Source organism: Macrotis lagotis, chromosome 1 (genome assembly GCF_037893015.1).
Source record: "Macrotis lagotis isolate mMagLag1 chromosome 1, bilby.v1.9.chrom.fasta, whole genome shotgun sequence".
Lineage (NCBI taxonomy): Eukaryota > Metazoa > Chordata > Mammalia > Peramelemorphia > Peramelidae > Macrotis > Macrotis lagotis.
The window spans coordinates 758816733-758830240 of NC_133658.1; the positions used below are offsets into that span (position 1 = coordinate 758816733).

Genomic DNA, 13508 nt, shown 5'->3' on the forward strand with positions numbered 1-13508 from the left:
TTAATTTTACAATCAAACTAAAAATACATCAAAGTAATAAATACCAATTAATTTAAAGAGTATTCCTTTCACTCTTTTTAAAGGTACACTGGAAAAGGAAATGGCAAACCACTTCAATATCTTTGTCAAGAAAAAGCAAATGGAATCATGAAATTGCACATGACTAAAAACATCAATCAAGTATCAAGGATGTATTCAATACCTTCCAAGAAAAATTTAACGTGCAAGGGAATAAGGAATTAGAAATGTTGTTCCTGTCACAATACAATGATTTATTTATGTTCCATAACAACCTTGTGAGCTAGATACCACAGATATTTTTATTCTGATTTTATAGTTGAAGAAATTTAGATTCAGAAAGTATTTAAACTGGTCCATAATCACTTAGTGAATATCAATATAAGATTTATGCGCAGGTATTGCTGATTTCAAGTCCAACATTCTATCTTCTATGCAAAATAGTAACATGAGAACTTTACGAAATTTTTAAAATTTATGAATATCACAACTGTGGTTTTCAGTGTCCCAGACAATTAAGACTGTAGGTGGCTGAACAGTAACCATGCTGTACTCATGGAGGGAGTTTAACTCACCAGAACTTGTCTACTTTAAATAAATCATAGAATTAGACCAAAAACAAGGAAAAAAAATAGTCTAATTCAATTTTTCTACTTCATTTAATAAACTAGTCTAAAATTATGTTTGTATTGAGTGACCCATCCTTAATGAACATATAGGATCCCAGCTTTTCTTTCTAAGTGCTTATAAAGTATCTCTTTAATGATGGGCTCTAAAATTTTGCCAGAAATCAACACAATCATCATTGATCTATAATTCAAATTTAACTTGCCCAATTATAATTGACCTTGCCCACCAAATTAATTCAGTTCAAGAAGAAATACATTTATCTGTAAGAGTTTTGAATACCTACAGATTGAGTAGTTATTGATATTCCAGCTCTCTATCTCTGGTTCTTTGATTCTGTCTGCCTCTTTGACTCTCTCTCTCTCTCTCTCTCTCTCTCTCTCTCTCTCTCTCTCTCTCTCTCTCTCTCTCTCTCTCACACACACACACACACACACACACACACACACACACAAACAACATAAACACAGATCTGGCAAAGCATATGTTAATCAGATATTTCCCTTGTTTACGTCCTTGGTAGAGACAGCACTGGATTTGTCTCTTTTACTCCTAATAAATTCACTGTCTCTACTTTTTGTCATCTTTTCTAGGGGCATAGAATATGGTAATATGCTTCTAATACTTTTCAAGGCTAGCTCATGGGGATTTAAAAAACACAATATGGTCACTGCACACAGAAGCTTATATTCTAAAGGTGGGGTGTACAAAAGTAATGTCTGTGTGTTGCTCATATTTTAAAAAAGCCTATCTATTCTTCCCATCTCTTATGGATCCAAGGAATCTATACTGATCTAAGTCACTGAGGAATGCATACTTTTCTCAAGCTGTGTCTAAGAAACTCTAAATTTCTTCCAACTTCCTGAATTCCACTCCCACCTTTACATTGATGAATATATATAGTCCTTACCAAGATGTCCTCATACCATCAAAATCTCAACTCTGTGCTGATGGCATATACATATCTTACCATGCTAGACTTAGACTTGGCTTAACTAAGGCATATTGAATGTTGTTATATCAATGGGAGGATTGATGTGTTAATGGGAATGGGAATGTGAACAAAGATGGTCAGCAAAGTTGCAGTGATGAGGAAGTTAGAATGATCATAACATGCATCACTTTGTTATAGTAATTGCATTCTTGGTTTTATTGCATTCTGTCATTAAAGAAATGCTATTAACAAATGTTGCGATTAAATTCTTTCATATAAGTTAACATGAATTTATTTTAACAATTCATATATACAAAATGGCAAGAAGAAAAGTTTAAGAAAAGAGGATAATAGAATTGTTTGTTTTATTAAAATCCTCAGAAAGTAAATAATCTTGGGAATTAATGGTTAGAAAAAGCAATGATGGGACTTAAGGTGACATTTTCTCCCTTTAAGGTAAGAAAGCTACCTCCATATCCCTGGATGTGAAAAAAATAAGAAACTTTTCCCCCTTACCTTGTTTTTTCCAGTAATAGAAATAATGATCAGCTGTTCTTTGACTATATTAGAGAATTATCTAATGATCTCAGCAGTTACATCCTTTCTGTCTAACAAAAAAGAAAATTCACTTTCTGTACTGATATTCTTTATAAAGAAAAACAGATCTGTGATTTCTGGACACAGATTAAAATATAAGTGCATTTATTTGTACCTGAGAACAGATTTCTCATAACCATTTCTCAAATTAGAAAACCAAGTATGTAAACTATCAGATGCTTTATTGAAACATCAAAAATCCACCCTGAGAAAATCAAAGGTGGACAGCTCCTGTGTAAACACTATACATATGTGTAGTATATCTGATGTATGTGCTGTGGTGGGTAAAAAATGAAATCACTGAGGAAACAAACATTTGAGTTTCAGAGTGTATCAATTTATTAAGCAAAACATGTTAATTGCCTAAGCAGTTGGGAATGGACCTTAGTGCTCAGCTCCAAAGACAGGAAAGAACCGATTTTTATGTATTAAAAACAGTTAATTAAATAAAATCAATTAATTAAAAGAAAACAGCCAGGATACATAAAGAAGGTAATTTGATTACTATTTGTAGTAAAGATTAGGGACATTCCAAGTTGAGAGGGGAAGAAAACAAACTAGTGCAATTGCCTGAAATCAGAAAATGAGTTGTTCCACTCCTCCCAAGTGTCTATAATCAAAGGAACATAAAAACAACTGATTGACCAATATGGACCAGTTTTCAGAAAAAAGACAACTTGTTTAATGTTTAATTGAGAGAAAACTCTCTGTACCAATCTTCAGATCTTACTGTGTTTCTGGTCAGCATGACCCAGGTCTTATTTAAGAGTCTCTAATCAATAAATAAAGGTAGTCCTGCAGGACTAGGTTATAATAATGCATTAAAGTTCAATCACAATTCCCATAATTGAATAAAGTTTTCTCAGAAGACAGGACTCATAATAAAATAAAAAGGAAACAGCTACCTTCAGAATTGATGGAGTCAGTGGGGTTCACTCAATTGTCATTGATACTTTCTGTTCGAATCCTCTCAATTCCTTCAATACAAAAGGGAACTAGATTAGAGAGGGTTAACAAGTTTACCAGAGACTTTTGCTTAGGCAAGAGGACATTAGTAGTTTAATTTGTCATTGAGGGATTTAGTACTAAAAGCTGGGACACAATTACAATTGGTAGAGTTGGGGTGGGGCGGTCCATAGTACATAAATATAAGAAACTTAAGAGATTCCTGTTTTTTCAAGTATATAAATATATTAAAACTCCAAGACAGTCAAGCAGACAAGAGGGAAATGGGAACAAGAGAGAGGAATCCTTGAATCTTGAACATAGGTCAAATGAAGAATAAAAATTAATTCCAAGATAAATAGGATTACTAAACAGATGACTGGTCACATTAGAGAGAAGACAGAACTTGTAAATGTAGACAAATAGTCTTTTACAGTGATTAAAATAAACTGCACCTTCATCTAAAGAAGTTGTATAGCAACACAAAACAATTCTATTTTAATGTGCCTGAGTGCTGCACATTTTGTTTCACATGCACTGCATTAAATTGCCAGTAGTTTATCTGACCTAAGATTGATACATTGCTATTCCATACTATTAAAACTAATTTTTAAATTATTCCTCTTCCTAAAGGCCCTGAAAATGTAAATGTATAGGGAGCTAACTTTTGAAAGGAGATACTGGAAGAGTTATAGGAAGAATGGAGTTCATTGATGAATGAAATAATGGTTTATTTTTCATAAAATACTAATGTCACACATATCTCTTTGTCACTAGAATTTACTTCTCTTTAGAATTTTTTTCAGGGCAACTTTGACATCCTTGTTCCTCATACTGTAGATCAAAGGATTCAGCATTGGTATCACTATGGTATAAAACACAGAGGATACCTTCCCCTGATCCATAGAACTGGCAGAAGAAGGCTGCAGATACATAAATGCAGTAGAACCATAGAAGAGAGAAACTGCCATGATATGGGAGCTGCAAGTACTGAAAGCTTTGAACTTTCCCTCAGTGGACTGGATGCGAAGGATGCTGGCAATAATGAATATGTAAGAGCTCACAATGATTATTACTGGGGCAAAAATATTTAATGAGCCAAAGAATAGGATCATTGCCTCATTGATGTAGGTACTAGAGCAGGAGAGTTTCAAAAGGGGAAGAAGGTCACAGAAATAATGATTGATGACATTTTTCTTGCAAAAGAACACTCTAAGCATACAGCCTGTGTGAGCTGTGGCACCAAGGAAACCCATTATATATACCACACTTACTAGTCCTGAGCAGATCTGTGGGGACATGATAACATTATAGAGTAGGGGGCTAGAGATGGCAACATAACGGTCATATGCCATCACAGCCAACATGTAACAATCAGCAATTACAAAAATGAGGAAGAAATAGAGTTGAGTCATGCATTCTGGGTAAGAAATGATGTTTTTTTCTCTAATGAAGTTTACTAGCATTTTGGGAGTGATGACAGTTGAGTGACAGAGATCAATAAAGGACAGACAACTAAGGAAATAATACATGGGAGTATGAAGGTGTGAACTAAGACCAATCAATATTACCATACCCAAGTTTCCCACCACAGTAGCTAAATAAATGCCCAGAAAGAGGAGAAAGAGGGGAAGCTGGAGCTCTGATCGGTTTGTCAGTCCTGCCAGAATAAATTCTTTCACTGTAGAATGATTTCCTGTGAACATTGTTTAGGTATGATCTGTGGGAGTGAGAGAAAAGTCATATATTAAAAGAGGATCGTTATGAACCCCATGCAGGAAATATATGTTACTGCTTTCTTGATCTCTTTGAGTCTTTCTTTTTGTCCCTTGGCTACATAATTCTACTTCCATCCAATTGACAATATAGGGCAGGTAAACTCCAGGCAGCTGTTTTTGCTTTCCTCTGAAATGTAAGACAGGTGACTGAGTTTCTGAATCAGACAATGACATCACTAATGGCACAGCTGAACAAGGAAAAGGGAAAAGAAGAAAATTCCAGCTGTTCTTTATCATATATATTTCTAGTTCAATGACTACTGACAGTTTGACTGTCTATGTCTGCAACATAAACAGTTCATTAGTTTCCTTCCCTGGATATTAGGGTAAGGACCATAACCTTGCCCTTCAACTCAAAGATAAGAAAACCATGTCACAGATGGATGTGGTGTCTCCTAGAGGGTCTTAGTCTAAAAAAAGGTCACTGGAAAATGCTAGGTATTAAGGGACTGAAGCCAATGCAATTTGATTACAACCATATTTTGCCCCGCTTTGACAACCACAAAGCAGAATATGTTAGGGATAAATTAATCCAAACAGGGAGAGAGTGTGTTACAGAGTTTTTGGGTTTCATAACTATGAGTTTGAAAAGACAAATCAGGATATATACCCTTACCCTTCCGTGTGGCACTTTATAGATTTTGCACTGCCATTGTCCTAGAAGCAAAATGATCTTGATGAGTTCAGGGTTGCTCCCTGGCATAGAGTTTTCTGTTGAATGGATGAAAACATAGAAATCTATTTCTATGCTCTTCTTCATTTTTAAGCTCTTGAGATGATAATTCCTGAGTGTGATTTTGCACAGATCATCCTCGACATTTGCAGGGAATAAACTAATTCCTATTAATTTCACCAGTGCCACATCATATAAGAGGAATTTCTACTCAGTTTTAAGATTTCAAGGTCCTTATTAGAAATGATATAGGCAAAGGTTTCACAAAAGACTCACCAGGGATCCAACTCTGTTGGGAAGAAGTTATTGATGTTTACCTTTCTTATTCCTTAACTTTAGCATTTGAATCCATTCTCCAAGTATCTAATGATCTCTCTTGGGGAGTTGGTAGGACAAGTCCCTACCTTACTTTAGCTTGTAGGCTAGAGCAATAGTGTCAAATTAAAATAGAAATGGGGACCCCTAATCCATATGTAAGAATCCCTGCAAGCTGTATGTTGATTTAATTTTAAAATGTATTTTTCTGTATTTCATTTATTTTATTAAATATTTCCCAGATTCATTTGAATCTTGTTTGTGCTACACTAGGGAATGTTGTGAACTTCCTGTGGTCTGCCAGATGTTTGACAGCTCTAATCTAGAGCAGTTAAGTAATGGAACTAGGAATTTCATACCCAAGTTCTGACAGGTCACTTGCTAAGTATTCAATCAATTCAATTCAATCTCATATGTATTTGTTCCTTCAGTACATACTAAATGGAAAGCACACTATCAAATACTTTCCCCTACATGAGACTTTCCTGATCTCTCTCAGAAGCAAGTGTCTTCTCCCAAATTACATTAAATTTGTGGTGTTTTTTTTAAAATATGTTTTGTGGGGTGGCTAGGTTGCACAGTGGCTAGAACACCGGCCCTGGAGTCAGGAGTACCTGAGTTCAAATCTGGCCTCAGACACTTAATAATTGCCCTTAATAATTCTGTGTGGCCTTGGGCAAGCCACTTAACCCAATTTGCCTTGCAAAAACCTAATAAAAATAAAAATATGCTTTGCATATTATTAGATATGTGCATATTGTCTACCCTTTATAGCATGTAAACTTCTTGAAAGGAGAGACAACTTCATTTTTGCCTTTGTATAACTAGCACAGTGCCACTCATTTACAATAATAACTACTTAAAAAACACTTGATATTTATTCCTAGAAATCTACTAATGAAAAATATGATGTTCTCTGCTATTGTGAGCTTACAGTCACAAAAATGGGTGGCATATGTATATAGTTTCAATATGAAAGGGGAAAGAAAAGTTCACATGCTCCAGAAAAATCTGAGGTCCAAGAGAACATTTTTAGTTTCAGGTGTACTTTAGCCTCATTCAGTGGTAGCCTTCAAATAATGAACGTTAAATAACTGTAGATTCAAGAAGTGAATTCATTAATTTTCACAGTTCTCTAGCATCTATATACGTTTTATAATAAATATTAATGACATCAAATGAAATCATGTTTCCCTACTTTCGAATAATCAAACTATCCTGAAATTTAGGTATCTTATTTCTTAACCAAAATACCACAAAACTTTGAAATTCTTTTATTGTACGTTTATACGAGTTTCTGTAAAAAATAATTGTGTGTTTGTGTGTGTGTATGTGTGTGTGCGTGTGTGTGTGTGTAAGCATTCTACTAAGGTGGATAGAGTCTTGGTGTGAAGACAGCATGATTTCAAGTTTATTGTAGCTATGGGAAATCAGTTTTGTTTTTCATTTGTGTCTCAAAAAGCTCAAAGGTTTTAAATTGCAGATGAATTGCAGAGGGGAGGGAATTGTCAAATCCAGAGTTCCTGTTATGATTAAATCTTAGTCCATTCTGAAGGAGAATACACAAAAAAATTTGCTAAATTAAAATTTTCAATGAGGCACAAAATTAAATCTTTTTCACATTTCCATTTGACTGAATCATTGAAGTCTAGTGACAAGACAAAAGTCAAGCCAACCAGTGATGACTTGGCATTCAATGGATGACCTCATTGTTTTTGATGTCTGTTCAAACACTAAGCAATCCACAATATATTTTTTCAACAGCATTCATGACTGAGGAAACAAATTGTTCTCATTATTCCATTTTATAAGGGGAAATCTTTATATGCTTGGGTAAGAAATTTCCCTAAATTATGGTAGATTTGAGATATGTTGGTCATCCTCAACCTGGTTTAGTCCATATACCAAGATGGTTTTATTGAGCTATGGTCACTGTGTATGCTACAGTTTCTTGGAATGACAGATCAGAGTTGGGTGGATTAGCAGCCTTGAAAAGTACTTGTCACGCCCTCATACCTGAGATATTAATTCTCATGAACACTCCATATAGCTTGGTGGTTCAACTGGTAAGAGTGCCAGACCTGGGGCCAGGCACACCTGAGTTCTAATTCAATAACTGTGTGACCCTGGGAAAGTCACTTAATTTCTGTTTGCCTTACCCACCAGAGAAGGAAATGGCAAACTGCTCCAGTACCCTTGCCAAGAAAATTTCATTTGGGGTCACAAAGAATCAGGCATCACTGAATAACATCTACAGTAACCACAACAAAGTGCTTTTATCCCAAGTATTATGCCTGGTGGGTGGTAGAGTCTTCAGTGGAGAGAATGCTAAATGTAGAGTTGAAATCTATCCTCAGACTCATACTAGTTTTTAAAAAATAATGCTAAATCAACTAAGACATGGGTCACTAATGAAGTAGGGATGTGAAAAGTTCTGGGAGATCATTATATATTATATATTATAAAATAGGTTTATTGTGGTAGAGGAAGGAATTGGTAAAGAGAAATCCTGAAGACTGGAAATAATAAATAAAAATTATCTGTTCATCTTTAAGGAATATAGTTTATTTAGCATTTTGTCTGTTTCTAAGAACTATAGATAAACACATGTGGGATGTTTCCCATTTTTTAGAATTTCTTCTGGATAATAGGCCTACTATTAATATTGATGGGTCAAAAAGTATGATCAGTTTTATTGCTCTTTGGGCATAATTGCATATTTCTTTCCAGAATGAATTAATTAGTTGACAACTCCACCAACAGTGTATTAATATACCATTCCTCCTACAATCTCTCCAAAATTGAGTTTTCCCTTTTTGCCAACTTAATCAATTTGACAGGTGTTAGATAATATCTTATAATTATTTTAATTTACATTTCTCTAATCAGTAATGACTTGGAGAACTTTTTTCATATGATTATATGTTTCTTTAATTTTTCATTTGAAAACTGACTGTTCATATCATTTAACCATTTATCAATTGCCAAATGAATTATAACCCAATACATTTGATTCAATTCTCTTTATATTTTAGAAATGAAACCTTTATCAGAACCCCTATATATAAAAATAGTTTCCCAGCTTTCTATTTTCCTTCTAATTTTGGCATCATTGATTTTATAAGTGTAAACACTTTTTAATATAATGAAAATCATCCATTTTGTAATTTATAATTGACTCTGTTACTTGTTTGGCCATAAATTGCTCCTCTTTCCATAGATCTGACAGAATATTTCTTGATCTGTTTATTGATCTATGGAATCACCTTTTATGTCTAAATCCTCTACTGTTTTGACCTTATTTTGGTAAAGCATGTGAACTGTGCCTAATTTTTGCCATACAATATTCCAGTTTTCCCAACAATCTTTCTTGATCTTTTGTTGCTGCAGATGAATTTTGTTACTATTTTTTCAAGTTCAGTAAAAGAGTTATTTGGTAATTTGGGTGGCAATCTGAATTATAATTAAATTTGGGCAGAATTGTCATTTTTATTATTAACAATTTACATTTTTCCAATTGTTTTGATCTGACTTTATTTGTGTTTTGTAATTGTGTTCATACAGTTTCTGATTTTGTCTTGAATGGTAGAATCTCAAGTACTTAATGTTGTCTGCAGTTACTGTAAGTGGAATTTCTCTTTCTATCTCTTGCCTGTGGGGTTTGTTGTTCATTTACAGAAATCATTTACAGATGATTTACGTGGGCTTATTTTATATCCTGCTACTTTGCTGAATTTGTCAATTGTTTCAAATATTTTTAGAAGATTTTCTCAGTATACCATCATATTATTTTCAAATCATGATCATTTTGTTTCCCCATTACCAACTCTAATTTCTTCAATTTCTTTTTCTTCTCTTATTGCTAAAGCTAAGATTTCTAACACTTTGTTGAAGAGTAATGGTGAAAATCAACATCCTTTTTTCACCCCTGATATTATTAGAAAGGCTTCTAGTTTATCCATAATTATATATGCTATTTGTTGATGGTTTAAGATACTTATTTTAAGGAAAAAAACTCCATGAATTCCTATACTGGCTAGTGCTTTTAATAGAAATGGAGACTATTTTTTCTAAGAATTTTTCAGCATTTATTGAGATAATCATATAATTTCTGTTGCTTTTGTTATTGATGTGTTCAGTTATGTTGAATGCTTTCCTAACATTGACCTATTCCTGCCTATCTGGTATGAATCCTATCTGATCATGGTGTTTTATCCTAGTATTAACTTGCTGTAATCTCTTTGTTAAATTTGTATTAAAGGTTTTTGCATCAATGTTCATTAGAGATATTGGTCTATAATTTTCTTTGACTGTTTCGTGTCTTCCTGGCTTAGGTCTCAGTACTATATTGGTGTCATAATAGGGATTTGGCAAAACTCCTTCTTTTCCTATTTTTTAAATAGTTTAAGTAGAATTGGAATCAATTGTTCCTAAAATGTTTAGCACAATTCACTTGTAAATTCATCTGGACCTGCACATCTTTTCTTAGGAATTTATTGATGGTTTCTTCAATTTCTTTTTCTGTAATGTTGTTATTTAAGTATTTTATTTCCTTTTCTGTTAATCTGGGTGGTTAGTATTTTTGTAAATAATCATCCATTTCACTCAGCTTTATCATATTTATTGGCACACAGCTGGGCAAAATAGCTCCATATTGTCTCTTTAATTTCCTCCTCACTGGATCAGTTCACCCATTTCATTTTTGATACTGGTAATTTAGTTTGTTTTGTTTTTTTCTCTCTTTTTAAAATCAGATTAATCAAAGGTTTATCTATTTTAGTGGTGTTTTCATAAAACCAACTCTTGGTTTCTATTTATTAGATCAATAGTTGTTTGATTTCAATTTTATTAATTTCTCCTCTGATTTAATTGGGGATCTTTAAGTTGTTCTTTTTTTTAGCATTTTTTTAGGTGCATGCCTAATTCATTCACTTCCTCTTTCTCTATTTTATTCATATAAACATTTAGAGATATAAAATTTCCCTTACAAACTTCTTTGACTGTATTTTATAAATTTTACTATGTTGTTATCATATTCTTGATTGAAATTACTAATTACTTCTATGACTCATTTCATCCACTTGTTCTTTAAAATTAAAGCATTTGGTTGTCAAATAATTTTGGTTTATCTTTCCAAGACCCTTTATTACATGTAATTTTTATTGCATCATGATTTAAAAAGCATGCATTTATTATTTGTCTTTCTGCATATGAGTGCGTTTCCTCATTATTTTAGTTTTGTTTTCTATGTCTCCTTGTAGTTCATTCAGCTTCTCCTCAAAGAATTTGGATGCTATACCACTAGGTGCATAAATGTTCAATAATGATATTATTTGGGGCGGCTCGGTGGGTAGTGGATAAAGCACCAGCCTTGGAGTCAGGAGTAACTGAATTCAAATCCGGTCTCAGACACTTAATAATTACAAAGTTGTGTGGCCTTGGGCAAGCCACTTAACCCCACTGTAGTTTCCTTCCTTATTCCTTTTAATGAGAACTATTTTTACTTTTGTTTTGAGATCAGGGTTTTGCTACCCCTGACCTTTTTACTTCTGTTGAAGCATAATATATTTTCCCCTAGTCTTTTACCTTTACCTTGTGTATTTATCTCTCTGCTTCAAATGTGTATCTTGTAAGCAACATACTGTAGGATTATGTTTTAATCCATTCTGCTATCTGCTTCCATTTTATGGGACAGTTCATCTCATTCAAACTTTCAGTTAAGATTACAAATTCTTTATTTCCCTCCATTATCTGTCCCCATTTGTACTTTTCTCTTTCCTTTCCTCTTATTCCTCCTCAGTTATGCTTTACTTCTATTCCCCATTAAATTTTCTTTTAAATTTTAACTTTACATTTACTTTCTTTTCTTTTTTTTTTTAGGTTTTTTTTTTTTGCAGGGCAAATGGGGTTAAGTGGCTTGCCCAAGGCCACACAGCTAGGTAAACATTAAGTGGCTGAGACCGGATTTGAACCCAGGTACTCCTGACTCCAAGGCCGGTGCTTTATCCACTACCCACCTAGCTGCCCCTTTATATTTACTTTCACCTATACCTTCACTTTCCCTTTTATCAGTTGCTTTTCCCCTTTTTCTTTCCCTTCTCTACCCCACTTCCATTTAGGGTAGAATAGATTTTAAAACCCAGTTGGGAATGTATGTTATCCTTTTCTGAACCTAATCTATTCAGAAGAATTTATTCAGTGTTCACATCCTCCCTATTTTCCCTCTACTATAATAGGTCCCTGTGCCTCCTCACCTGGAGATATTTATCCATTATTATCTAGCCTTCTCCTAGTATAGTCCTTCTTTTTATGTTTTTATTGTTTTAACCCTATCTTGTCATCTTACATCTCCTTTGTCAAAATATACTCCTTTTATCTGACCTATCAAATTATAATCAAGGAATAATTGATTGCTTGACTGCTTGATAAGCATCATTAGCCTCATAATCATTAAGTACCCTCCCTTCTTCTGTCTCATTAGAAATACACTTCTTGGGGCAGCTAGGTGGCACAGTGGATAAAACACCGGCCTTGGAGTCAGGAGTACCTGGGTTCAAATCCGGTCTCAGACACTTAATGATTATCTAGCTGTGTGGCCTTGGGCAAGCCACTTAACCCCATTTGCCTTGCAAAAACCTAAAAAAAAAGAAAAAAAGAAATACACTTCTTAAGAGTCATGAATCACTTCAATTTATAGTCACTTTATTCCTTACTCATTTTTCAAGTTCCCTAGATGAACACACAATCCTCATGTGCCAAAGTATCATGAAAACTCAAATCATTTCATAAACACTTGTTACCCCCCACCCCAAGCATACTACCTCCAATTGTAGCCAAAGCTTCAAGCAGAGCATATCTCTTCATGTTTTCATATCCAGTCCCTCTTAGTATATACTCTCTCAGTCTCTATAGTACTCCAACCATAGCCCTACAGTCATCCCTAATCAAAGTATCAGGTACATTCTCTCCCACTGTCCCTTAAGAACTCCAACCATGATATTAAAACCCTTGTTAAATGGATTAAGATAAGATAATTTCCTAATCTTTTTATGTCCAATACTTCTAAGTAAGATTCTACCTTCTGCCCCTCTTATACTATAAACCTCTGTCTAGTAAAGTCACTTCTGATTTAATTAAGTATAGAGCCTCCAAGTACTCTAAGGACTGTGACACCCTGAAGATCTTCCTTAAGAACTTTAGCATTGATTGTAAGGCATGGAGACACTGGCACAGGACCACCTAGTATAGGGTATCCTCTTCAGAGAATGTGCTGAACAGAGAATTAAAGTAGTTCAAAGGAAATGAGAGAGACATAAATTTAGAGTAAATGTCCCACATGTTCATATGGACAATTTGTGACTGACTTGTAGAGAGTGTTCTGAACTCCCATTGTTCTGACCAACCACAATCAGACACAGTAATTTGCCTCAAGCATAGTGATGTTATTTTTGGTCTTCTTTGATAATGAAGGCAAAGAACCAACCATGTCCATAGCCTCTAAATTTAATCTCTTCAACTACATTCACCCTTTAACTATCCTAACAAATACAATTTTCAAAAGTTACAAGTGTTGTTTTCCCTTGTAGGATTGTATACAATTTAATGATTTCAGCTAGCATTT

General features: G+C 34.1%; 1 protein-coding gene across 1 annotated transcript; it reads right to left on the reverse strand.

Annotated features, from left to right (window-relative positions):
• Positions 1 to 3894: 3894 nt before the first annotated feature.
• Positions 3895 to 4827, reverse strand: LOC141488012 (olfactory receptor 8G5-like). Its single transcript, XM_074187685.1, has one exon. It carries the CDS (start codon positions 4825 to 4827, stop codon positions 3895 to 3897), a length of 933 nt encoding a protein of 310 aa, XP_074043786.1.
• Between the last annotated feature and the right edge of the window lie 8681 nt (positions 4828 to 13508).

Coding starts and splice junctions, on each gene's coding strand:
- LOC141488012 (XM_074187685.1), bottom strand. CDS start 4,827: ATGTTCACAGGAAATCATTCTACAGTGAAAGAATTTATTCTGGCAGGA.